Source organism: Molothrus ater, chromosome 28, assembly GCF_012460135.2.
Source record: "Molothrus ater isolate BHLD 08-10-18 breed brown headed cowbird chromosome 28, BPBGC_Mater_1.1, whole genome shotgun sequence".
Taxonomy (NCBI): domain Eukaryota; kingdom Metazoa; phylum Chordata; class Aves; order Passeriformes; family Icteridae; genus Molothrus; species Molothrus ater.
In genome coordinates this window covers 1,684,776-1,711,482 of record NC_050505.2, presented here as the reverse complement: position 1 = coordinate 1,711,482, position 26,707 = coordinate 1,684,776, and the positions used below count along the sequence as shown (strand labels likewise).

The following is a 26,707-nucleotide window of genomic DNA, read 5'->3' as shown; positions in this document are numbered from 1 at the left end:
TATATTATTTACCTAAAAAAAAAAATAATATATATATATTTTTAGGTGATATATAAAAATAAACCCAGAAATCAAACTCTTCTCTACAATTCCAGCTGCAAATAAATCCCTGGATCCTGAGCCTGGGGTTAAAGTTCCCTGTTGTTTCTCAGGGAAAAAATTGATTAATTAAGGAAGTTCTTCTTCCTAAAGAAATTGATATTAATAAATAGACTTTATTTAAAGAGTGCATATTACATAGATTTTATTTAGGTGTATATATATATATATATATGTATGTATGTATATATATGTATGTATAAATATGTATGTATATATATGTATATATATTATTTATCTAAAAAAAAAAATATATATATATATATATTTAGGTGATATATAGAAAATAAACCCAGAAATCAAACTCTTCTCTACAATTCCAGCTGCAAATAAATCCCTGGATCCTGAGCCTGGGGTTAAAGTTCCCTGTTGTTTCTCAAGGAAAAAATTGATTAATTAAGGAAGTTCTTCTTCCTAAAGAAATTGATATTAATAAATAGACTTTATTTAAATAATGCATATTACATAGATTTTATTTAGGTGTGTATATATATATATATATATGTATATATATATGTGTGTGTGTATATATGTATGTATATATATGTATGTATATATATGTATATATATTATTTACCTAAAAAAATATATATATATATATATTTTTAGGTGATATATAGAAAATAAACCCAGAAATCAAACTCTTCTCTACAATTCCAGCTGCAAATAAATCCCTGGATCCTGAGCCTGGGGTTAAAGTTCCCTGTTGTTTCTCAAGGAAAAAATTGATTAATTAAGGAAGTTCTTCTTCCTAAAGAAATTGATATTAATAAATAGACTTTATTTAAATAATGCATATTACATAGATTTTATTTAGGTGTGTGTATATATATATGTGTGTATATATGTATATATATTATTTACCTAAAATATATATATATATATATATATATATATATATATATATATATATATATATATATATATATATATATATATATATTTTTAGGTGATATATAGAAAATAAACCCAGAAATTAAACTCTTCTCTACAATTCCAGCTGCAAATAAATCCCTGGATCCTGATACTGGGGTTAAAGTTCCCTGGCTTAAAGCATCAGGAAAGAAAGGAGAATTTGGGTTTCTATTTTAAATATCATTTTAAATATCTTTGAGAAATAAATCCTTGTCCCAGTTTTATCCCAGTTTTCCTCATTCCCTTGGGAGTGGGAGCACAGGAATTCCATGGAATTCCACAGAATTCCATGATCTCCTGGATCCCTCAGTCCTCATCCCTGTGTAGTTCAGGGAGGAACATGGCAATGCTCCCTGTTATTCCTGTTCTGGAAAAATTCTGGGGTTTTATTTATGCTGGAATAGATTTCTTTTATTTCTTTTTATTTATTTTAATTATGCCTCCCTACCTATAAAACCACACCCGTTGCTTGTTCCACAAACCCCTCGAATAAAATCCTGCCTAAATTCGGCTGCCACTTGGATTTTTTATTTTGCTTTTTTTTTTTTTCCCATTTCCCTGCCTTCACTCCACGTTTTCCACAGGCTTCTGGGAAGAACCTGAACCTGAACGATGAGAGCCAGCACGGGCTGCTGATGCAGCTCCTCAAGCTCACCCACAACTGCCTGAACTTCGATTTCATCGGCACCTCCACGGACGAGTCCTCGGATGATCTTTGCACTGTGCAGATCCCAACCAGTTGGAGATCAGGTGATCCCACCTGGAAAATGCTCCAATCTTTGCTTTTTCAGAAATGAACCCCGGCTTTGCAAAGCCAGAGGTTAAACTCAGCCCTAAAGCCACCTGATTCTTTTCTGGGGAATTTTATGTTTTTAAAACCCCTTTTCCCTTCCAGTCTTTCACCTCTCATTCCAAAAACCAGGAGAAATGGGTTTAAAAAAAAAGACCATGGAATAACTTGGCACCTTTTTCCCACATCCTGCTGTTCTCAGCAGGCATTTGACAGGCACAGATTGTGTTCTTAAAATACCTTCCTGTCATTTTCTCCCAGTTCCAAGCGCCAGTGGGTGACTCAATTTCTAGGAAAGGCATTTGCCTTAAAAATACAAAATCCTGGGAGAATTTTTCTTGGGATTGTGGTGCTTTGGTGTGACAAATCCATGTGCCACGGGTGGTAAAATAAGGATTAGACCTGTGGGAAGCTGTAAATGGAGGTAAAATCCTCTTTTCTCTTGCAGCATTCTTGGATTCTTCGACCCTTCAGTTGTTTTTTGATCTTTATCATTCCATCCCTCCTTCATTTTCTCCTCTGGTAAGTCCAGGGTTTATTTTCCTTGATTTTAGGATTCCTCTGGGCGATTTCCTGGGGATTCAGATACCCCAGGTTATGCTCAAGTGTCCAAATGCTGCTGAGAGTTTTGAAGCATCTCCGAGGTTGGATTTTCCCTAAAAGCACTTTTTTTGCTGGAATTCCAACCTCCTTTCTCCTCACCCATCTTGGAATCTCCTGTTTGCTCATCCCCTTGAGGGAGCAGCTCCTGCTATTCCCAAACCAAGTCCTAAAACCACACCAGGAATAGGGGAGCAAACCTGGGAACACCCCCCAGGAATGAAATTTCTCCTTCCAGCCTTCCAAATGAGGCCATGTCCATTTGGGATGAAAGAGCCAAGAACACAACTGAGCTAAAAGTTGGATTATTTCTTCTTGAAAAGTAAAAAGTTGAATTATTTCTTCTGGAAAAAATAAAAAGTTTATGATCTCTTCTGGAAAAATAATTTAAAAAGGCCTTTCAGGCATTTATCTGAGAAATATTTCCCATAATTAAAGCTCAGTGACAACAAGGCTGAGAGGGAAGGGCCTTCAGAAAGAATTTTTCTGTGGAGACTCCACTTATTCTGGTGGAGAGTTAATGGCTAATCCTGAATTTCAAGCCATAAATATTCAGGAGAGACCTGAGATGTGAGAATCCTTTTTTTGAATGGAAATCTGAAATTATTCCATTGGGATCCCCATCCCTGGAGGTGTCCAGGGAAAGCCTGGACATGGCACTCAGAGCTCTGGGCTGGGTGCCAAGGTGGGGATCAAAGGTTGGGCTCTGACCTTGGAAGGCTTTTCCAACCTCAGGAATTCCATAATTCTGTGATTTTTGGGATGGAGCTGTTGCTTTGGGTGCTGTGATTTCTTTCTCCTCTGCGGAGACCAAGGAGTTGTTTGGTCCCTAAAGGAGCACCAAACCTCAATCCCTGCTTGTGTCATGAGGGGGAAAATTCTTCATTTCCTCGTTTTCATCCCTGGTTTTGTGTTTATTCCCATTTTTCTGTGTCCTGGCAGGTTTTATCCTGCTTGGTGCAGATCGCCTCCGTGCGCCGCTCCCTCTTCAACAACGCCGAGAGGGCAAAGTTCTTATCTCACCTGGTGGATGGAGTGAAACGGATACTGGAAAACCCCCAGGTGAGTGTTCCAGGGAGGAGATGAGTCTGTGCATCCTGTCCAGCACATTTCATCCCAAAATATCCTTTTCATGGATTTCATGGAAGACATTTCATTGAAAAAATCCTTTTTCACGTCCCACTTGGACACTTGGCAAAGTGCAGCGTTGTTCTCCTCTTCCCCTTTCCCACCATTCCACGGCCAAGGAAGGCTTATGGTGGATATAAGAAGAATTTCTCCATTGGAAGGGTATTTAAGGACTGGAAGCATCCCTGGAAATGCCCAAAAACCAGGAAATGTGGCAGTTGCTGACCTGGTTTAATGGGCGGAGTGGGATTTGGTGGGAGCTTGGGCTTGTTCTCCGATTTCATGATTAACTGAGTCTCTGGCAGGGGACAGCAGAGCTGCTCCTGTAGGAGCAATTTCTCAATTGGAAGAGTATTTGAGGACTGGAAGCATCCCTGGAAATGCCCAAAAACCAGGAAATGTGGCATTTGCTGACCTTGTTTAATGGGCAGAGTGGGATTTGTTGGGAGCTTGTTCTTGGAGCTCTCTCTGTTTCTGTGATGATCCATCTGATCCTCTGGTATGGGGCAGCAGAGCTGCTCTTGTGGGAGCAATTTTTCCATTGGAAGGGTTTTTAAGGACTGGAAGCATCCCTGGAAGTGCCCAAAAACCAGGAAATGTGGCAATTGCTGGCTGGTCAGAATGGGATTTGTGGGGAGCTTGGGCTTCTTGTTGGCGCTCTCTCCGATTCCAAGATGATCTGAGCCTCTGGCAGGGGACAGCAGAGCTGCTCCTGTAGATACAATTCTCCATTGGAAGAGTGTTTAAGGACTGGAACCATCCCAAAAACCAGGAAATATGGCAATTGCTGACCTGGTTTAATGGGCAGGGTGGGATTTGGTGGGAGCTCTGAGCTCTCTCAGACAGAGCTCCCCCTGTCTCTGCAGGGGACAGCAGAGCTGCTCCTGTAGGAACAGTTTCTCCATTGGAAGAGTGTTTAAGGGCTGGAACCATCCCAAAACAAGTAAATGTGGCAATTGCTGACTGGGCAGAGTGGGATTTGTTGGGAGCTTGGGCTTGTTGTTGGAGCTGTCTCCAATCCCATGATGATCTGATCCTCTGGCAGGGGACAGCAGAACTTCTCCTGTAGGAACAATTCTCTATTGGAAGGGTTTTTAAGGACTGGAAGCATCCCTGGAAATGCCCAAAAACCAGGAAATGTGGCAATTGGTGACCTGGTTTAATGGGCAGGGTGGGATTTGTTGGGAGCTTGGGCTTGTTGTTGCAGCTCTCTCCGATTCCATGGTGATCCATCCCAGCCCGTGGCAGGGGACAGCAGAGCTGCTCCTGAATTCCCCTCCTCTTTCTGTCCCCTCAGAGTTTGTCAGACCCCAACAATTACCACGAGTTCTGCCGGCTGCTGGCCCGGTTGAAAAGCAATTACCAACTGGGAGAACTGGTGAAGGTGGAGAACTACCCCGAGGTGATCCGGCTCATCGCCAACTTCACCGTCACCAGCCTGCAGGTACAGCCCTTCCCTGCCCTTTGCATTCTCTGGAAAACAGGGAATTAATTTTTACAGAAATCCCTCATGGATCATCCTCTGAAATCCTGAATGGAATCCATGTGGGAAGGCAGAGTTGTTGCCATGCCTCCAGAGGCTTTTCCATATCATAGCAGGGAATAAAAAAAAACGTGTTAAATAAGGTTTATTTTTAGGATTCTGTCTCACTTCACTGTTGTAATGCGCTCAGGGGGATTGGGAGGAATTGGAATATCATGGATATTTCCACTGAGTTTTCCAGCTGTGTGTACAGCTCACAACCACAGCCCTGCATGGGAGAAGGTTTAAAAAACAAATTCCTTTGTTTGTGGAATTGGAATTCCTGGGAAGCAGCTCAGGCTGTGCAGTGTGTGGGAGCTGGGGGAGGCTGGGATTCAGCTGCATGTCCTGGGAATTTGGGATTATCTCCCAGTGTTTTCTGAGTGCTGGGAAGGGCTCAGGTCCCTGTGTGCCCTGAAATTCCTGGTTCATTTGGCAACCAGGCCAGTGCAAGGTGCACCAAGCTGAGCATTAAACCTCTTCCAATCCAAATTCTGTGGGAAAAACTCAAGTCAAACAATACAAATCATAACTCCCTGGTTTATTTTCCTTCCCTTTTCCCTCTGGAAGCACTGGGAATTTACTTCCAACAATGTGCTCTGAAATTCCTCATTAATTTAGCAACAGGCCATTAAAGGCGAGTGGAAGCTGCACCAAGCTGAGCATTAAACACCTTCCAGCTCAAATTCTGAGGGAAAAACTCAAGTCAAACAGCACAAATCATAACTCCTTGATTTGTTTTCCTTCTTTTTTACCCCCTGGAAGCACTGGGAATTTACTCCCTGCAGCGTGCCCTGAAATTCCTGGTTAATTTAGTTATGAGGCCAGTGGAAGGAACTGAGCTTTAAACACCTTCCAACCCAAATTCTGAGGGAAAAACTCAAGTCAAACAGCACAAATCATAACTCTTTAATTTGTTTTCCTTCTCTTTTCCCTCTGGAAGCACTGGGAAATTTCTCCCAACACTGTGCTGTGAAGTTCCTAGTTAATTTGGCCACCAGTGGAAGGTGGAAGGAGCTAAGCTTTAAACATCTTCCCACCCAAATTCTGAGGGGAAAACTTGAATCAAACAACACAGATCGTAACTCCCTGGCTTGTTTTCCTTCTCTTTTCCCTCTGGAAGCACTGGGAATTTGCTCCCAACAACGTGCCCTGCAATTCCTGGTTAATTTAGCAACCAGGGCATTAAAGGCCAATGGAAGGTGCAGCGAGCTGAGCATTAAACACTTCCAATCCAAATTCTGTGGGAAAAACTCGAGTCAAACAACACAAATCATAACACCTTGCTTTGTTTTCCTTCTTTTTTTCCCCCTGGAAGCACTGGGAATTTACTCCTGAAAATGTGCCCTGAAATTCCTGACTAATTTGGCCACTAGGCCAATGGAAAGTACAGCGAGCTGAGGTTTAAACCCCTTCCAGCTCAAATTTTGTGGGAAAAACTTGAGTTAAACAACACAAATTGTAACTCCTTTCTTTGTTTTCCTTCTTTTTTCCCTCTGGAAGCACTGGGAATTTTCCCCCAGCAGTGTGCTCTGAAATTCCTGGCTAATTTGGTAACCAGTGGAAGGTGGAAGGAACTGAGCTTTAAACACCTTCCCACCCAAATTCTGAGGGGAAAACTTGAATCAAACAACACAAATCACAACTCCCTGGCTTGTTTTCCTTCCCTTTTCCCTCTGGAAGCACTGGGAATTTGCTCCCAACAATGTGCCCTGCAATTCCTGGTTAATTTTGCAACCAGGGCATTAAAGGCCAGTGGAAGGTGCAATGAGCTGAACTTGAAACCCTTTGCAACCCAAATACTGTGGGAAAAACTTAAACAGCACAAATTGTATGTTCCTGGATTGTTTTCCTTCCCTTTTCCCTCTGGAATCACTTGGAATTTGCTCCCAACAGTGTGCTCTGAAATTCCTGGCTAATTTGGTAACCAGGCCATTAAAGGCCAATGGAAGGTGCAGCGAGCTGAGCATTAAACACTTCCAGGACAAATTCTGTGGGAAAAACTCAAGTCAAACAGCACAAATCATAACTCCTTGCTTTGTTTTCCTTCTCTTTTCCTTGTGGAAGGACTGGGAATTTACTCCCGAAAATGTGCCCTGAAATTCCTGACTAATTTGGCCACTAGGCCAATGGAAGGTGCAGCGAGCTGAGCATTAAACACTTCCAGGACAAATTCTGAGGGAAAAACTCAAGTCAAACTGCACAAATCATAACTCCTTGCTTTGTTTTCCTTCTCTTTTCCCTGTGGAAGCACTGGGAATTTTGTCCCATCAGTGTGCTCTGAAATTCCTGGCTAATTTGGTAACCAGGCCATTAAAGGCCAATGGAAGGTGCAGCGAGCTGAGCATTAAACACTTCCAGGACAAATTCTCTGGGAAAAACTCAAGTCAAACAGCACAAATCATAACTCTCTGCTTTGTTTTCCTTCTCTTTTCCCTGTGGAAGCACTGGGAATTTTGTCCCATCAGTGTACTCTGAAATTCCTGGCTACTTTGGTAACCAGGCCATTAAAGGCCAATGGAAGGTGCAGCGAGCTGAGCATTAAACACTTCCAGGACAAATTCTCTGGGAAAAACTCAAGTCAAACAATACAAATCATAACACCTTGCTTTGTTTCCCTTCTCTTTTCCCTGTGGAAGCACTGGGAATTTACTCCCGAAAATGTGCCCTGAAATTCCTGACTAATTTGGCCACTAGGCCAATGGAAGGTGCAGCGAGCTGAGCATTAAACACTTCCAGGACAAATTCTGTGGGAAAAACTCAAGTCAAACTGCACAAATCATAACTCCCTGCTTTGTTTTCCTTCTCTTTTCCCTCTGGAAGCACTGGGAATTTGCTCCCAACAGTGTGCACTACCTGCTGAGCCTGTGGCAGCGCCTGGCGGCGTCCGTGCCCTACGTGAAGGCCACGGAGCCGCACATGCTGGAGACCTACACGCCCGAGGTGACCAAAGCCTACATCACCTCCCGCCTGGAATCCGTGCACATCATCCTCAGGTGAGGCCATCCCACACCTGGCAGCTTCTGCTGATGCTCCTGGGGCTGGGAAGGCTGGGGAGAGTGGGGGTGTTCCCCCTGGAGAGGACATGGCTGAGGTGGCCCTGCCCATGGCACAGGCCAGGATGGGCTGGGATTTAAGTTTTTTCCAACACAAATCACAACTCTCTGCTTTGTTTCCATTCTCTTTTCCCTCTGGAAGCACTGGGAATTTGCTCCCAACAGTATACCCTGAAATTCCTGGTTCATTTGGCAACCAGGCCAGTGGAAGGTGCAGCAAGCTGAGCTTTAAACCCTTCCAGCCCGAATTCTGTGGGAGAAACTTAAATCAAACAACACAAATTCTAACTCCCTGCTTTGTTTTCCTTCTTTTTTCCCTCTGGAAGTACTGGGAATTTGCTCCCTACAGTATGCCCTGAAATTCCTGGTTAATTTGACAAGCAGGCCATTAAAGATGTTGTCCAATGGAAGGTTCTTGAAACCCCTTGCAACCCAAATTCTGTGGGAAAAACTTGAATTAAACAACAGAAATCACAACTCCCTGCTTTGTTTTCATTCTTTTTTCCCTCTGGAAGCACTGGGAATTTACTCCCAACAATATGCTCTGAAATTCTTGCTTAAATTAGCATCCAGACCATTAAAGGCGAGTGGAAGGTGGAAGGAACTGAGCTTTAAATCCTTCCAGCCCAAATTCTGTGGGAAAAACTTAAAAACCACAAATCCCAGCTCCCTGCTTTGTTTTCCTTCTCCTTTCCCTCTGGAAGCACTGGGAATTTGCTCCCAACAGTGTGTCCTTAAATTCCTGGTTCATTTGGCAAACAGGCCATTAAAGATATTGTCCAATGGAAGGTGCTTGAAACTTTTTCCAACCCAAATTCTGAGGGAAAAACTTAACCAACATAAATTATAACTCCCTGCTTTGTTTTCCTTTTTTTCCCTCTGGAAGCACTGGGAATTTGCTCCCAGCAGTGTGTCCTTAAATTCCTGGTTAATTTGGCAAGCAGGCCATTAAAGATGTTGTCCAGAAGGTGCTTGAAACCTTTTCCAACCCAAATTCCGTGGGGAAAACCAAATCATTGCACAATTGTGTGAATTCTAACCCGCATCTCCAACACCCCTGGCAGTAAAACCAGGGAGCTGCTGCTCCTGGGACTTCCCTTCTCCATTTTCCGTGTGCTTTTTGCAGGGATGGCCTGGAGGACCCTCTGGAGGACACGGGGCTGGTGCAGCAGCAGCTGGACCAGCTGTCCACCATCGGGCGCTGCGAGTACGAGAAGACGTGCGCGCTGCTGGTGCAGCTCTTCGACCAGGCCGCCCAGTCCTACCAGGAGCTGCTGCAGAGCGCCAGCGCCAGCCCCATGGACCTGGCCGTGCAGGAAGGTCAGCCTGGACAGGGGATGGGGGCTCCTGCCCAAAGGAACTGGCCTGGGAGATCCCTGCTGAGGGGAAGCATCCCTCTGTGCATCCCTCCCTGTGGTGTGGCTGCTCCTTGGGAGGGGTTCCCTATCCACTACTGCCCATCCCATCCCATCCCATCCCAATCCTATCCCATCCCATGGATCCCAATCCTATCATAAATCCCATCCCATCCCATCCCATCCCATGGATCCCAATCCTATCCCATCCCATGGATCCCAATCCTATCATAAATCCCATCCCATCCCATCCCACCCCATGGATCCCAATCCTATCCCATCCCATGGATCCCAATCCTATCATAAATCCCATCCCATCCCATCCCACCCCATGGATCCCAATCCTATCCCATCCCATGGATCCCAATCCTATCATAAATCCCATCCCATCCCATCCCATCCCATGGATCCCAATCCCATCCCATCCCATGGATCCCAATCCTATCTCATGGATCCCAATCCCATCCCATGGATCCTAATCCCATCCCATTGATCCAAATCCCATCCCATGGATCCCAGTCCAATCCCAAATCCCATCCCACGGATCCCAATCCCATCCCATTGATCCAAATCCCATCCCATGGATCCCAGTCCCATCCCATTGATCCAAATCCCATCCCATGGATCCCAGTCCCATCCCATGGATCCAATCCCATCCCACGGCCACTAAAACTGAGACTTCTCCAAGGGAAAAAATTATTTATTTGGGGAAACTTGGTTTATTTTGGGGAGAAAAATGGATTTATTTTGTGCAAGATGGCCTCTAAAAGGGGAGGTGACAGCTCTGAAAATGTCCCCTGTGTGTCCCAGGAGAGGACGAGGTTCATCACCCCATGGCCACTAAAACCATGACTTTTCCAAGGAAAAAATGGATTTATTTGAGGAAAAATGAATTTATTTGGGATTTCTTTTGCCACGGGGCGCCAGCTGTGGGTGCCCAGGGCGGGTGGCACTGTGACAGTGTCCCCTGTGTGTCCCCAGGGCAGAATGAGGTTCCTCACCCCACGGCCACTAAAACCATGACTTTTCCAAGGAAAAAACGGATTTATTTTGGGGAGAAAAATGGATTTATTTGGGATTTCTTTTGCCACGGGGCGCCAGCTGTGGGTGCCCAGGGCGGGTGGCACTGTGACAGTGTCCCCTGCGTGTCCCCAGGGCGGCTGACGTGGCTGGTGTACATCATCGGCGCCGTCATCGGCGGCCGCGTGTCCTTCGCCAGCACGGACGAGCAGGACGCCATGGACGGGGAGCTGGTCTGCAGGTAGGGAACTCCAGGGAATGGATCCAGGAATTCCAGCAAAATCCACCCGGGAATTCCAGGAGAATCCATCCGGGAATTCCAGGAAAATCCATCCGGGATTTCTGGGAAAATCCACCCGGGAATTCCAGCAAAACCCACCGGGATATCCCAGCAAAATCCACCCGGGAATTCCAGGAACATCCAGGAATTCCAGCAAAATCCACCTGGGAATTCCAGAAAAATCCATCCAGGCATTCCAGCAAAATCCACCTGGGAATTCCAGGAAAATCCAGAAATTCCAGGAAAATCCACCAGGATATCCCAGCAAAATCCACCCGGGAATTCCAGGAAAATCCAGGAATTCCAGCAAAATCCACCTGGGAATTCCAGGAAAATCCACCAGGATATCCCAGCAAAATCCACCCAGGAATTCCAGTAAAATCCATCCAGGAATTCCAGCAAAATCCATCCAGGCATTCCAGCAAAATCCACCAGGATATCCCAATAAAATCCACCCAGGAATTCCGGGAAAATCCATCCAGGAATTCCAGCAAAATCCACTGGGATATCCCAGCAAAATCCACTGGGATATCCCAGCAAAATCCACCTGGGAATTCCAGCAAAATTCACCTGGGAATTCCAGGAAAATCCATCCAGGAATTCCAGCAAAATCCACTGGGATATTCCAGCAAAATCCACCCAGGAATTCCAGGAAAATCCATCCAGGCATTCCAGCAAAATCCACCAGGATATCCCAATAAAATCCACCCAGGAATTCTGGGAAAATCCATCCAGGAATTCCAGCAAAATCCACTGGGATATCCCAGCAAAATCCACCTGGGAATTCCAGCAAAATTCACCCAGGAATTCCAGCAAAATTCACCGGGATATTCCAGAAAAATCCACCCAGGAATTCCAGGAAAATCCATTGGGATATTCCTTTAAATCCACTCAGGATGTCCCAGAAAAATCCACCCAGGATATTCCATTAAACCCACCCAGGGTTTTCCATTAAATCCACCCAGAATATTCCAGCCAAATCCACCTGGGATATTCCATTAAATCCACCCAGGATATCCCAGCAAAACACACCTGGGAATTCCAGCAAAATCCATCCAGGATATCCCAGCAAAACACACCCAGGATATTCCATTAAACCCACCCAGGATATCCCAGCCAAATCCACCTGGGGTATTCCATGAAATCCACTTGGGATATTCCATGAAATCCACTTGGGATATTCCAGCAAAACTCATCCAGGATGTTCCAGCAAAACCCACCTGGGATATCCCAGCCAAATCCATCCAGGATATTCCAGCAAATCCCATTCCCAGGAAGCTGGGAGAGCGTTATTCCCATTTTTTCCAGCTCTGATTCAAGTGGGAAATCTGGCTGGAAAGGGATGGAGGGCCCTGGGTGCTGCTGCTGATTCCCACTGGGAATATTGGACTTGGAAATGTTGAGACTTATTGGGAATATCAGGCTTGGAAATATTGAGAATTGTTTGGAATATTGGGTTTGGAAACACTGGGAATTATTGGGAATATTCCCACTGGGAATAATTATTGGGGAATATTTGGCTTGGAAAGTTCAGATTTTATCGTGTCATTAACTGGATTTTTGGGGTTGAAATCCAGTGGAAATTCAGGTTTTAACAAAGAAAAACCCTTTCTTCTCCCTTGTCCACCTTTTCCCCTTTTCCCCTTTTCCCTCCTTTTTCCCCTTCTCCCCTTTTTCCCTTTTCTCCATTCTTCCCCCATTTCTTTCCCCCATTTCTTCCTCCATTTCTCCCCCCATTTCTTTTCTTCCCCTTTTCCCCCCCTCTTTCCCCCCCACTTTTCTCCCCTTTTTTTCCACTTCCCCCATTTTCCTCTTCTTTCCCCCTGTTTTCATTTTCCCCCTTCTTTCCCCCATCTTTCCCCCTCTTTTCTCCTCCTTTTCTCCCGGTTTTCCTCTTCTTTCCCCCCTTTTTCTGTTTTCCCCCCTTCTTTCCTTCACGCCTTTCCCCCTGTTTCTCCTACTTCCCCCCACCATTTCTTTCCCCCTTTCCCCCCTTTCTTTTCCCCCTTTTCCCCCTTTTCTTTCCCCCTTTTCCCCCTTTCCTTTCCCCCTTCCCTTTCCCCCCATTCCTTTTCCCCCCTTTCCTTTCCCCTTTCCCCCTTTCCTTCCCCCCTTTTCCCCCCTTTCCCTCTTTCCTTTCCCCATTTCCTTTCCCTTTTCCCCCTTTCCTTTCCCCCTTTCCTTTCCCCCTTTTCTCCCTTTCCTTTCCCCTTTTCCTTTCCCCTTTCCCACTTTCCTTTCCCCTTTCCCCCTTTCCCTCTTTCCTTTCCCCTTTTCCTTTCCCCATTTCCTTTCCCCTTTCCCCCTTTCCTTTTCTCCCCTTTTCCTTTCCCCCTTTCCCCCTTTCCTTTCCTTTTCCCCCTTCACTTCCCCCTTCCCTTTCCCCCTTTCCTTTCCCCCTTTTCCGCCTTCCCCCCCTTTCCTTTCCCCCTTTCTTTTTCCCCCTTTCCTTTCCCCCTTTCCTTTCCCCTTTCCCCCTTTCCTTTCCCCCTTTGCCTTTCCCCATTTCCTTTCCCTTTTCCCCCTTTCCTTTCCCCCTTTCCTTTCCCCCTTTTCTCCCTTTCCATTCCTCATTTCCTTTCCCCCTTTCCCTCTTTCCTTTCCCCTTTTCCTTTCCCCATTTCCTTTCCCCTTTCCCCCTTTCCTTTCCCCCTTTTCCCCCCTTTCCTTTCCCCTTTCCCCCTTTCCTTTTCTCCCCTTTTCCTTTCCCCCTTTTCCCCCTTTCCTTTCCTTTTCCCCCTTCACTTCCCCCTTCCCTTTCCCCCTTTCCTTTCCCCCTTTTCCCCCTTCCCCCCCTTTCCTTTCCCCTTTCCCCCTTTCCTCTCCCCCTTTCCTTTTCCCCCCTTTCCTCTCCCCCTTTCCTTTCCCCCTTTCCTCTCCCCCTTTCCTTTTCCCCCCTTTCCTTTCCCCTTTCCTTTCCCCCTTTCCTTTCCCCTTTCCCCCTTTCCTTCCCCCCTTTTCCCCCTTTCCCCCTTTCCTTCCCCCTTTCCTTTCCCCCTTTCCTTTCCCCCTTTCCTTTCCCCCTTTCCTTCCCCCCTTTTCCCCCTTTCCCCCTTTCCTTTCCCTTTCCCCCCCATTCCTTTCCCCCTTTCCTTTCCCCTTTCCCCCTTTCCTTTCCCCTTTCCCCATTTCCTTTCCCCCTTTCCTCTTTCCCCCTTTCCTCTTTCCCCCTTTCCTTTCCCCTTTCCTTCCCCCTTTCCTTCCCCCTTTCCTTTCCCCATTTCCTTTCCCCCTTTCCTTTCCCCTTTCCTTTCCCCCCTTTCCTTTCCCCCCCTTTCCTTTCCCCCCTTTCCTTTCCCCCATTTCCTTTCCCCCTTTCCTCTTTCCCCCTTTCCTCTTTCCCCCTTTCCTTCCCCCTTTCCTTTCCCCCTTTCCTTTCCCCCTTTCCTTTCCCCCTTTTCTCCTTTTCCTTTCCCCCTTTCCTTCCCCCTTTCTTTCCCCATTTCCTTTCCCCCTTTCCTTTCCCCTTTCCCCTTTCCCCTTTCCCCTTTCCCATTCCCATCCCATTTTCCAGGGTGCTGCAGCTGATGAACCTCACCGACTCTCGCCTGGCCCAGGCGGGCAATGAGAAGCTGGAGCTGGCCATGCTCAGCTTCTTCGAGCAGTTCCGCAAGATCTACATCGGGGACCAGGTGCAGAAGTCTTCCAAGGTGGGCAAAATTCCCAAATCCCACCTTTCCCCAGGAAAAGCAGCCTTCATTCCTCCCCTCTCCTCATTTTATCTGGAATTCGCCCCCATTTTCTGTCATTTCTCATCACGTTTGCTCAAAATAAAGCCCATTTTTGGGATTTCTCCTCATTGATCTGGAGTTAAATCCCATTTTCTGGGATTTCTTCTCATTTCACCTGCAATTAAATCTCATTTCTGGGATTTCTCCTCATTTGACCTCGAGTTCAATCCCATTTTCTGGGATTCTTCCTGGAATTAAATCCCATTTTCTGGGATTTCTCCTGAAATTAAATCCCATTTTCTGGGATTCTTCCTGGAATTAAATCCCATTTTCTGTTATTTCTCCTGAAATTAAATCCCATTTCTAAGATTTCTCCTCATTTTACCTGGAATTAAATCCTTCTTTGTGTGATTTCCTCATTTATTCCCAAATTTTTACTTTCCAAACACTGAGCTGGGTTGGGAATATTGGGAATTAGAGACCTGGATTTGGTTTTTCCCAATTTTTTTTTATTCCTGGGATCACCTCAAACACTCCCCTGAGCTTCTCCCTGGTTTTAAAATGGGAATAAATCTGAATTCCCTTCATCCCCAGGGATTTGTAGCTGTGCTTTGGGATGTGAAATCCATTTTTCCAATTTTAAAAAACCGGGAATGTTGCTCTGGGATTGGCTTCTGTTCCTTCCTGGAGGAGAAATTGGATTGGGGTCAAATCCCTTCCCAGGGATTTGGGAACTGCTGAAAATTCCAGAGAAATCCACTCGGATCCTGGCTGTGTTTGGAGGTGGAGCACATTTATATCCCATTTTTTTGGGGGAATATTCCTGGGAAAACCCAAATCCTTCTTCCTTACTGTCAAGCCATGCTGCTAGGACAAAAAAAATAAAAATCAGGAAAAAAATCAGGATTATGATGGATTGGATCAACCCAACGGGAAAACCCCACAACATCCCCTTCTCCAGAGAGGGAAAAGCGGATTTTTTGGGGAGAATTCCCAGTTTTCCTGGCAGTTTGGAAGCCTTTTTTCCATGTTTTTTTTTTTTGGGGCAGCTCTACCGGAGGCTCTCGGAGGTGCTGGGGCTGAACGATGAGACCATGGTGCTGAGCGTGTTCATCGGGAAGATGTGAGTGTCCTGCAGGATTCCCAGGAATTCTGGGATTCCTCACCCTAAAAACCTGCGATTCCTGCTGCTCCAGGGGAGCCTTTAGGGAGCTCGGGGAGTTTAGGATGGAATTTCCCAAATGCCCCAAAAACGCCACAAAAATGCCACGAAAATTTCAGGTGTAACCAATCCCACAGAATTCCAGGTGTAACCAGTCCCACAGAATTCCAGGTGCAACCAGTCCCACAGAATTCCAGGTGCTGCCAATCCCACAGAATTCCAGTTGTAGCCAATCCTAGAAATTCCAGGTGCTGCCAATCTCAGAAATTCCAGTGCAGCCAATCCCACAGAATTCTAGATGTAACCAATTCCAGGTGCAGCCAGTTCCACAGAATTCCAGCTGTAACCTGGGATCCCACAGAATTCCAGCTGTAACCTGGGATCCCACAGAATTCCAGCTGTAATCAGTCCCAGGAATTCCAGCTGTAGCCAATCCCACAGAATCCCAGATGTAACCAATCCCAGAAATTGCAGGTGTGCCCTGGGATCCCACAGAATTCCAGCTGTAATCAATCCCAGAAATTCCAGGTGCTGCCAATCCCACAGAATTCCAAGGGCAGCCAGTCCCACAGAATTCCAGGTGTAACCTGGGATCCCACAGAATTCCAGGGGCTGCCAATCCCACAGAATCCCAGATGTAACCAATCCCAGAAATTGCAAGTGTGTCCTGGGATCCCACAGAATTCCAGCAGTAATCAATCCCACAAATTCCAGCTGTAGCAAATCCCACAGAATTCCAGGTGTAAGCTGGGATCCCACAGAATTCCAGCTGTAATCAGTCCCAGGAATTCCAGCTGTAGCCAATCCCACAGAATTCCAGGTGTAAGCTGGGATCCCACAGAATTCCAGCTGTAGCCAATCCCACAGAATTCCAGGTGTAATCAGTCCCAGGAATTCCAGCTGTAGCCAGTCCCACAGAATTCCAGGTGTTGTCCCCTGGGATCCCACAGAATTCCAGGTGTTGTCCCCTGGGATCTGGGATATCCACAGGCCATTTTTCCCAGCCAAACATGAACCCGGTGATTTTACTCCCGATTTTACGCCCCGTGCCGTTGGGAGATGGGAAAACTGGGAAAATCAGCCACAACTCCCAGAAAAATCCTGGAAAAATCCCAGAAAATTCCCTCTGATCCTTGTTTTTCCTTCCCAGCATCACCAACCTGAAGTACTGGGGCCGCTGCGAGCCGATCACCTCCAAGACCCTGCAGCTGCTCAACGACCTCTCCATTGGATATCCTTTTGGGAAGGGCTCCCAAATCCTTGGGAAAAGCCATCCAGAAGTTCTGCTGGAATGGGAGCTGCCCCACATTCCTGGTTTTCCCTCAGATTTTTGGGAATGAGGGCAGAGGAGGGAGGGATGAGGCTCGGGGGATGTTGAATTTTGGTGATCGTGGCTCAGAATTCCTTTGGAGTTGAGCTTCCACAGGCAGATTGCAGTTCTGGTTTTCCAGGGATTCCACAAGTTCCTGGAATTCCACAAGCTCAGGAATTCCAGAGGTTTCACAAATTCCACAAGTTCCAGAAGTTCCTGGGTTTTTTCCCCACACCAAGAATGGCACAGTTTGGGTTATCCTTGGAACAAACAGAAGAGAATTCCAAATGTATTGAGAACCAGACAGAATTCCCGACTTCCTGAATAATCCAGGCCCAATCCCATTTTTCCAGCCTGGCCCTGGAAGTGTTTTCCAGGAATTCCAGGAATTCCAGGCCCAGATTTTTTTCTCAGAGGTCACCAAGGCGAGATTTGCACAACTTGGATTATCTTTGGAACAAACATGAAATTCCCAACTTCCTGAGTAATCCAGGCAATTCCCAATTTCCTGAGCCCAATCCTGTTCTTCCAGCCTGTCCCTGGAAGTGTTTTCCAGGAATTCCACAAGTTCCAGGAATTCCACAACTTCCAGACCCTGAGTTTTTCCCCAGGGGTCACTGAGGCTCTCCCCAAGACGAGATTTGCAAACTTTGGGTTATCCTTGGAAAAAAACATAAATTTCTCAACTTCCTGAGTAACCCAGGCCCAATCCCATTTTTCCAGCCTGGCCCTGGAAGTGTTTTCCAGGAATTCCACAAATTCCAGGAATTCCAGAATTTCCAGGAATTCCACAACATCCACACCCTGAGTTTTTCCCCAGTGATCACCAAGGCTCTCCCCAAGACGAGATTGGCACAATTTGCTTTATCCTTGGAACAAACCATAAATTTCCAATTTATGGAATAACCCAGGCCCAATCCCATTTTTCCAGCCTGGCCCTGGAAGTGTTTTCCCAGGAATTCCAGAATTTCCAGGAATTCAGAAGTTCCAGACCCAGAGTTTTTCCCCAATGATCACCAAGGCTCTCCCCAAGGCGAGATTGGCACAATTTGGGTTATCCTTGGAAAAAACCAAAAATTTCCCAACTTCCTCAGTAATCCAGGCCCAATCCCATTTTTCCAGCCTGGCCCTGGAAGTGTTTTCCAGGAATTCCAGAATTTCCAGGAATTCCAGAACTTCCAGGAATTCCAGAACTTCCAGACCCTGAGTTTTTCTCTGGGACATCTCCCCAAACCGAGCTTTGCACAATTTGCTTTATCCTTGGAACAAACCAAAAATTTCCCAATTTCCTGAGTAATCCAGGCCCAATCCCATTTTTCCAGCCTGTCCCTGGAAGTGTTTTCCCAGGAATTCCAGAATTTCCAGGAATTCAGAAGTTCCAGACCCAGAGTTTTTCCCCAGTGATCACCAAGGCTCTCCCCAAGGCGAGATTGGCACAATTTGGGTGATCCTTGGAACAAACCAAAAATTTCCCATTTATGGAATAACCCAGGCCCAATCCCCTTCTTCCAGCCTGGCCCTGGAAGTGTTTTCCCAGGAATTCCAGAATTTCCAGGAATTCCACAACATCCACACCCTGAGTTTTTCCCCAGGGGTCACTGAGGCTCTCCCCAAGCCGAGATTTGCAAAATTTGGGTGATCCTTGAAACAAACATAAAATTCCCAACTTCCTGAGTAATCCAGGCCCAATCCCATTTTTCCAGCCTGGCCCTGGAAGTGTTTTCCAGGAATTCCAGAATTTCCAGGAATTCCAGAATTTCCAGGAATTCCACAACTTCCAGACCCTGAGTTTTTCTCTGGGACATCTCCCCAAACCGAGCTTTGCACAATTTGCTTTATCCTTGGAACAAACCAAAAATTTCCCAACTTCCTGAGTAACCCAGGCCCAATCCCATTTTTCCAGCCTGGCCCTGGAAGGTTTTTCCAGGAATTCCAGGAATTCCAGGAGTTCTGCCTCTTCCTTGACCCCCTGCACGTACAGCAGCGTGCGGAAGCTGGTGAAGCTCAGCGCCGTGCAGTTCATGCTCAACAATCACACGGTGAGCGCTCCCTCCCCTGCCTCATTCCCAGGAAAATTCCAGCCTGGATCCCCTTTGGAATTCCATCTCCATCCCTGGGTTTCTGTGGTGCTGGAGGAACCTCTGGAAAATGGGATTTTTTGGGGAAGTTTGAGGGGTTTTTTTGGGTTTTTTTTTTTTTTTTGGTGGAATTCTTTGGTTTTGAGGGGCTGGGGTTTGGTGGTGCTTCCCATTCCCAAAGATTTCTGTTTTCCATGAAATCCAGGCTCATTCCTGGGAAATTCCCAGCCTGGGGTGGGGGGGGGAAGATGGGATTGAAGGTCCCTTCCAAGCTAAAGCATTCCAGGATTCCATTCCATGATGTTCCCAACCCCAGCAGCACTTCCAGAGGGTTTGCACTCCTGGAGTTCATTGGTGATTTCCAGGATGTTTCCCAGGAATTCCTGGAATTAAGGGAGGTTTTCCAGGCAATTCCAGCAAGGTTTTCCAGGCATTTCCAGGATGTTTCCCAGGAATTCCTGGAGAGTTCCCAGGATGTTTTCCAGGCATTCCTGGAGTTAAGGGAGGTTTTCCAAGCGATTCCTGGAATGTTTTCCTGGCATTCCTGGAGTTCAGGGATGTTTTTCCAGCATTCCTGGAGTTCAGGGATGATTTCCAGGCATTTTCAGGAATTCCTGGAGTTCAGGGATGTTTTTCCAGGCATTCCTGGAGTTCAGGGATGTTTTTCCAGCATTCCTGGAGTTCAGGGATGATTTCCAGGCATTTTCAGGAATTCCTGGAGTTCAGGGATGTTTTCCAGGCATTCCCAGGGCCTTCAGCCCCAGTTCCCAGCCTGGGATTACATTTTTCCATGGAAAATAACCAGGAATCAGCCTGAAGGATTCCCATCCCAGAGGCAGAGCCAGAATTCCTGGAATTCCCTTGGGAATTCAGCAGGAGGGAGAAAATTGGGGATTTGCAGCTCCTACTGGCTCTGGGAATGCTGCAGGTTCCAGAATTCCAGAATTCCATCAATCCCAGTGGAATTTTGGGATTCTGGATGCTCAGGATCCATCTCAGGCCGGACCTTCCCAGCTTGGACAAACCCTTGAGGTTCCACCAGGTTTCTCCATTTCCCATCGGATTTTCCCTGGAAAAAAAACCCCAACTTTTCCATGTGGGAATTTGTTCCTGGAGCTCTTCCCTCGTTACCTCATCCCAATTTTCCTTTTCCAGAGCGAGCACTTTTCCTTCCTGGGAATCAACAACCAGTCCAACCTGACGGACATGCGCTGTCGGACCACGTTCTACACGGCCCTGGGACGGCTCCTCATGGTGGATTTAGGTATTTTTCCTGGGAATTCCAACAGAATTCCAGCTTTTGGCAACTGGATTGTGGGATTTATGGAGGTGGAGCTTCACCCAGGTAAAAGGGGTTGGGGTGGCAAAAGCCCAAATGGGAAAAGGAAAAACCAGGAATAGGGGTTGGATAATAATGGAGAATTATCCCGTAAAAATGGGGGGAAAAGTTTCCCATCCCACCAAAATGGGGGAAAAAAAATTTTTCCATCCCGAAATTGGGGATCAGCTTCGCCATCCCAACAAGATTTAGGATCAATTTCCCATCCCACCAAGATTTGGGGATAAATTTTCCGTGGATTTCCCCAGTTCTTCCATGTATTTCCAGGGCAGGATGAGGATCAGTTTAGGCAGTTCATGGGGGATTTTCCCATGGATTTTTCCATGATTTTTCCCTGTTTTCCAGGGGAGGACGAGGATCAGTTTGAGCAGCTCATGGGGGATTTTTCCATAGATTTTCCATGTTTTCTCCATGTTTTTCCATGGATTTCCCATGTTTTCCCATGGATTTTTCCATGATTTTTCCATGGATTTCTCATGGATTTCCATGGATTTTTCCATGTTTCCCAGGGGAGGACGAGGATCAGTAGGAGCAGTTCATGGGGGATTTTTCCATGGATTTTTCCATGGATTTTTCCATGGATTTTTCCATGTTTTTCCCTGTTTTCCAGGGGAGGATGAGGATCAGTTCAGGCAGTTCATGATGGATTTTCCCATGGATTTTCCATGATTTTTCCCTGTTTTCCAGGGGAGGACGAGGATCAGTTTGAGCAGTTCGTGGGGGATTTTTCCAGGGATTTTCCCATGTATTTTTCCATGGATTTTTCCATGGATTTTCCATGTTTTTCCCTGTTTTCCAGGGGAGGACGAGGATCAGTACGAGCAGTTCATGAGGGGTTTTCCCATGGATTTTTCCATGGATTTTCCATGTTTTTCCCTGTTTTCCAGGGGAGGATGAGGACCAGTTTGAGCAGCTCATGGGGGATTTTCCCATGGATTTTTCCATGGATTTTTCCATGGATTTTCCCTGTTTTCCAGGGGAGGATGAGGATCAGTTTGAGCAGCTCGTGGGGGATTTTTCCAGGGATTTTCCCATGGATTTTTCCAGGGATTTTCCCATGGATTTTTCCATAGATTTTTCCATGTTTTTCCCTGTTTTCCAGGGGAGGACGAGGATCAGTACGAGCAGTTCATGAGGGGTTTTCCCATGGATTTTGCCATGGATTTTTCCATGGATTTTTCCATGTTTTCCAGGGGAGGACGAGGATCAGTACGAGCAGTTCGTGGGGGATTTTTCCATGGATTTTCCCATGGATTTTCCCATGGATTTTTCCATGGATTTTCCCATGGATTTTTCCATGGATTTTTCCATGTTTTTCCCTGTTTTCCAGGGGAGGACGAGGATCAGTACGAGCAGCTCATGGGGGATTTTCCCATGGATTTTTCCATGGATTTTTCCATGGATTTTCCATGATTTTCCCTGTTTTCCAGGGGAGGACGAGGATCAGTACGAGCAGTTCATGCTGCCCCTCACCGCTGCCTTCGAGACCGTGGCTCAGATGTTCAGCACCAACTCCTTCAACGAGCAGGAGGCCAAGGTCAGCCAGGGCCAGTTCCCATTTTCCTGCTTTTCCCGGGATCTTTTCCGTGGGATTTGGGGCTTTGGGCACGCAGGAGGAGCAGGGAGCTGTGCCCAGCTCTGGGAGAAAAGCTGGAATGGTGGGAATTGGGGTGCCTGAATCCCTTGGGATTGGTCCAGAGGGAATTGGGGTCGGTTTAGTGGGAATTGGGGTGCCTGAATCCCTTGGGATTGGTCCAGAGGGAATTGGGATCGGTTTAGTGGGAATTGGGGTGCCTGAGTCCCTTGGGATCAGTTTAGTGGGAATTGGGGGTTCCTGAATCCCTTGGGATCAGTTTAGTGGGAATTGGGGGTTCCTGAATCCCTTGGGATCAGTTTAGTGGGAATTGGGATCATCTGTGCTCTGGAATTGTGGCTGCCTAAATTTTACTCTTTTTTATTGTTCTACTTTATTCCATTCTCTCTTATATCTTTATTATATTTTTTTCTATTTATTTTCTTTTATTTCACTTTGTTCTATTTCATTTTATTCCGTTCCATTTTTTTCATTTCATTTTATTTTATTCCCTTCTATTTCTTTTATTTGATTTCCGTTTGTACTATTTTTGTTTATTTTATTCCTTTCTGTTTATTTTATTTTATTTTATTTTATTTATTTTATTTTATTTTATTTTATTTCATTTCATTTCATTTCATTCCGTCCCCCAGCGCACCCTGGTGGGGCTGGTGCGGGACCTGCGGGGCATCGCCTTCGCCTTCAACGCCAAGACCAGCTTCATGATGCTCTTCGAGTGGATGTATCCTGATCCTGATCCCAATCCCTGATCCCAAAGCCTGCTCCTGATCCCAAACCCTGATCCTGATCCCGATCCCTGATCCCAAAGCCTGATCCTGATCCCAAACCTTGATCCCAAACCCTGATCCTGATCCCAAACCCTGCTCCTGATCCCTGCTCCTGATCCCAAACCCTGATCCTGATCCCTGTCCTGATCCCAAAGCCTGATCCTGATCCCAAACCTTGATCCCAAACCCTGATCCTGATCCCAAAGCCTAATCCTGATCCTGATCCTGATCCCAAACCCTGATCCTGATCCCAAAGCCTAATCCTGATCCTGATCCTGATCCCAAACCCTGATGCTGATCCCAAAGCCTGATCCTGATCCCAAACCCTGATCCCGATCCCAAACCCTGATCCCAAAGCCTGATCCTGATCCCAATCCCGATCCTGATCCCCAATCCTGATTCTGATCCCAAATCCTGATCCTATCCCAAATCCCAATCCTGATCCTGATCCCATCCCAAATCCTGATCGAAATCCTGATCCTGATCCCAAATCCTGATCCTGATCCCGTTCCTGATCCTGATCCCAAAGCCTAATCCTGATCCTGATCCCTGATCCTGATCCCAAACCCTGATCCTGATCCCAAACCTTGATCCCAAACCCTGCTCCTGATCCCTGCTCCTGATCCCAAACCCTGATCCTGATCCCAAACCTTGATCCTGATCCCGTTCCTGATCCCAAAGCCTGATCCTGATCCCAAATCTTGATCCTGATCCCTGGTCCTGATCCCAAAGCCTGATCCTGATCCCAAATCTTGATCCTGATCCCTGGTCCTGATCCCAAACCCTGCTCCTGATCCCTGATCCCAAACCCTGATCCCGATCCCAGATCCTGATCAAGATCCCAAATCCTGATCCCGATCCCAATCCCGATTCCAATCCCAATCCCAAATCCTGATCCCATCCCAAATCCGGATCCCAGTCCTGATCCCAAATCCGGATCCCGATCCTGATCCAGATCCCAATCCTGATCCCATCCCAAATCCCGAATCCTGATCAAGATCCCAAATCCTGATTCCGATCCTGATCCCAGTCCTGATCCTGATCCCAATCCCGATCCTGATCCCCAATCCTGATTCTGATCCCAAATCCTGATCCTATCCCAAATCCCAATCCTGATCCTGATCCCGTCCCAAATCCTGATCGAAATCCTGATCCCAAATCCTGATCCCAAATCCTGATCCTGATCCCAGTCCTGATCCTGATCCCAAATCCAAATCCTGATCCCAAATCCCGATCCCAAATCCTGATCCTGATCCCAGTCCTGATCCTGATCCCAAATCCAAATCCTGATCCCAAATCCTGATCCCAAATCCTGATCCTGATCCCAGTCCTGATCCTGATCCCAAATCCTGATCCCAACCCTGATCCCAAATCCTGATTCGGATCCCGATCCTGATCCTGATTCCAATCTTGATCCCATCGCAAATCCTGAATCCTAATCCCAAATCCTGATCCCGATTCCAATCCCCGTCCTGATCCTGATCCCAAGTCCTGATCCCAAATCCCAGGAGCCCTCTGGAAATCCCATTCCCTGGCAACTCCCGCTCCGCTCGTTTTCTCCACGATTCAAAACCCACCGATCACAACCCCAAAAAAAACCAACCCCAAACTTCATCCTCGCGCGACCCTGAGCCCCACCCGGCCTTGCTGCCCTCATGGGATGTTGCGTCCCCGTGGAATCTGTGGCCTGGAAAAGCGGGGAATTCCTTAATTTCCCCGGCAGTTACCCCTCGTACATGCCCATCCTGCAGAGAGCCATCGAGCTCTGGTACCACGACCCCGCCTGCACCACGCCCGTCCTCAAACTCATGGCTGAGCTGGTCCACAACAGGTAGGAATTCCCAAAAACCTGGAATCCCATGGAATTCTGGGCCTTGGGAGGGCTCATTTCATCCCCCCCTGTGTGGTTGTTGCCCCCAAACCCCTCATGGTTTTCCCTAAATCTCCATTTTTTCCCCATTTCCCCCTCACCAAATCCCCGTTTTTTCCCCATTTTCCCCCCAAATTCCCATTTAGAACAGGTAGGAGATTCCCAAAAATCAGAAATTTCATGGAATTCTGGGCCTTGGAAAGGGTTTATTTCATCCCTCCCTGTCTGGTTGTTGCCCCCAAACCCCTCATGATTTTCCCCAAATCCCCATTTTCACCCCCAAAACCCATTTTAATTCCTAAATCCCATTTATAACAGGTAGGAGATTCCCAAAAATCCAGAATTTCATGGAATTCTGAGCATTGGAAAGGGTTTATTTCATCCCTCCCTGTGTGGTTGTTGGCCCCAAACCCCTCATGATTTTCCCCAAATCCCGAATTTCTCCCCAAATCCTCCCCATCAAATCCCCATTCCCCCCCCCCACCATTTTACCCCAAATTCCCATTTATAACAGGTAGGAGATTCCCAAAAATCCAGGATTCCATGGAATTCTGAGCCTTGGGAGGGCTCATTTCATCCCCCCCTGTGTGAATGTTGCACCCAAACCCCTCATGATTTTCCCCAAATCCCCATTTTCACCCCCAAAACCCATTTTAATTCCTAAATCCCATTTATAACAGGTAGGAGATTCCCAAAAATCTGAAATTTCATGGAATTCTGAGCCTTGGAAGGGGTTTATTTCATCCCCCCCCTGTGTGAATGTTGCCCCCAAATCCCCATTTCCCCCCATCAAATCCCTATTTTTTCCCCATTTTCCCCCAAATCCCATTTTTCCTCACAAACCTCATTTATAACAGGTAGGAGATTCCCAAAAATCCAGGATTCCATGGAATTCTGGGCCTTGGGAGGGCTCATTTCATCCCCCCCTGTGTGGTTGTTGCCCCCAAAACCCTCATGATTTTCCCCAAATCCCCATTTTTTCCCCATTTCCCCCTCACCAAATCCCCATTTTTTCCCCATTTTCCCCCAAATCCCATTTTTTTCCTCCCAAACCCCATGTATATCAGGTAGGAAATTCCCAAAAATCCAGGATTTCCTGGAATTCTGAGCCTTGGGAGGGGTTTAAAACCGGTTTCAGCTCCCTGGGTGTGGTTGTTGCCCCCCAAATCCCCATTTTTTCCCCAAATCCCTATTTCCCCCCCTCCAATCCCATTTTTCCTCCTAATTGCCATTTATAACAGGCAGGAAATTCCCAAAAATTTGGGATTTCATGGAATTCTGCACCTTAGAAGGGGTTTAGAGCCTGTTAAATACCTGGGGCACCCAACCTTTCCTTGGACACTTCCAGGGATCCAGGGACAGCCACGACTCCTCTGGGAATTCCATCCCAGCCCCTCCCAGCCAGGAATTCCTTCCCAAAATCCCATCAAATCTCCCCTTTCCCAGTTTAAATCCATTCCCTGTGTCCTGCCCCTCCATTGCTTTGTCCCAAAATCTGGGGACAGAGGATTTGTCCCTAATCCTGGAGCCCCTTTAGGCTTTGGAAGGGGCTCCAAGGTTTCCTTGGATGCTTCCCCTTTCCCACTTTTCCTTGGACACTGCCAAGGATATTTGGGAATTCCATCCCAGCCCCTCCTCACCCTCCCAGCCAGGAATTCCTTCCCAAAATCCCATCAGATCTCCCCTTTTCCAATCCTGTCTCCTGTCCCTCCATCCCTTATCCCAAATCCCTCTCCAGCTCTCCCCTTTAGGCCTTGGAAGGAGCTCCAAGATTTCCTTGGATCCTCCCTTTTTCCCACCTTTCCTTGGACACTTTCAGGGATCCAGGGGCAGCCTTGGCTCCTCTGGAAATTCCATCCCAGCCCTCCCCACCCTCACAACCAGGAATTCCTTCCCAAAATCCCATCAAATTTCCCCTTTCCCAGTTTAAATCCATTCCCTGTGTCCTGTCCCTCCATCCCTTGTCCCAAACCCTCTCCAGCTCTCCTGGAGCCCCTCCAGGCTCTGGAAGGTTCTCCAAGATTTCCTTGGATCCTCCCTTTTTCCCACTTTTCCTTGGACACTTCCATGGATCCAGGGGCAGCCTTGGCTCCTCTGGGAATTCCAGCCCAGCCCCTCCCAGCCAGGAATTCCTTCCCAAATCCCATCA

The 26,707-nt window shown here is 46.8% G+C and overlaps 1 protein-coding gene across 1 annotated transcript in view; it reads left to right on the top strand.

The window, feature by feature from the left end:
* LOC118695136 (exportin-7-like) overlaps positions 1–26,707 on the top strand; it is a 38,596-nt gene that overhangs the window by 377 nt on the left and 11,512 nt on the right. The window contains exons 2-16 of the mRNA XM_036396544.2: positions 1,599–1,764; positions 2,253–2,326; positions 3,347–3,466; positions 4,830–4,976; positions 7,878–8,050; positions 9,237–9,430; positions 10,621–10,726; positions 14,280–14,415; positions 15,486–15,559; positions 16,749–16,829; positions 18,886–18,949; positions 20,144–20,252; positions 21,758–21,864; positions 22,554–22,642; positions 24,412–24,519. Of these exons, the coding sequence (XP_036252437.1) occupies positions 1,599–1,764; positions 2,253–2,326; positions 3,347–3,466; positions 4,830–4,976; positions 7,878–8,050; positions 9,237–9,430; positions 10,621–10,726; positions 14,280–14,415; positions 15,486–15,559; positions 16,749–16,829; positions 18,886–18,949; positions 20,144–20,252; positions 21,758–21,864; positions 22,554–22,642; positions 24,412–24,519 (1,748 nt within the window). The remainder of the gene's footprint in view (positions 1–1,598; positions 1,765–2,252; positions 2,327–3,346; positions 3,467–4,829; positions 4,977–7,877; positions 8,051–9,236; positions 9,431–10,620; positions 10,727–14,279; positions 14,416–15,485; positions 15,560–16,748; positions 16,830–18,885; positions 18,950–20,143; positions 20,253–21,757; positions 21,865–22,553; positions 22,643–24,411; positions 24,520–26,707) is intronic.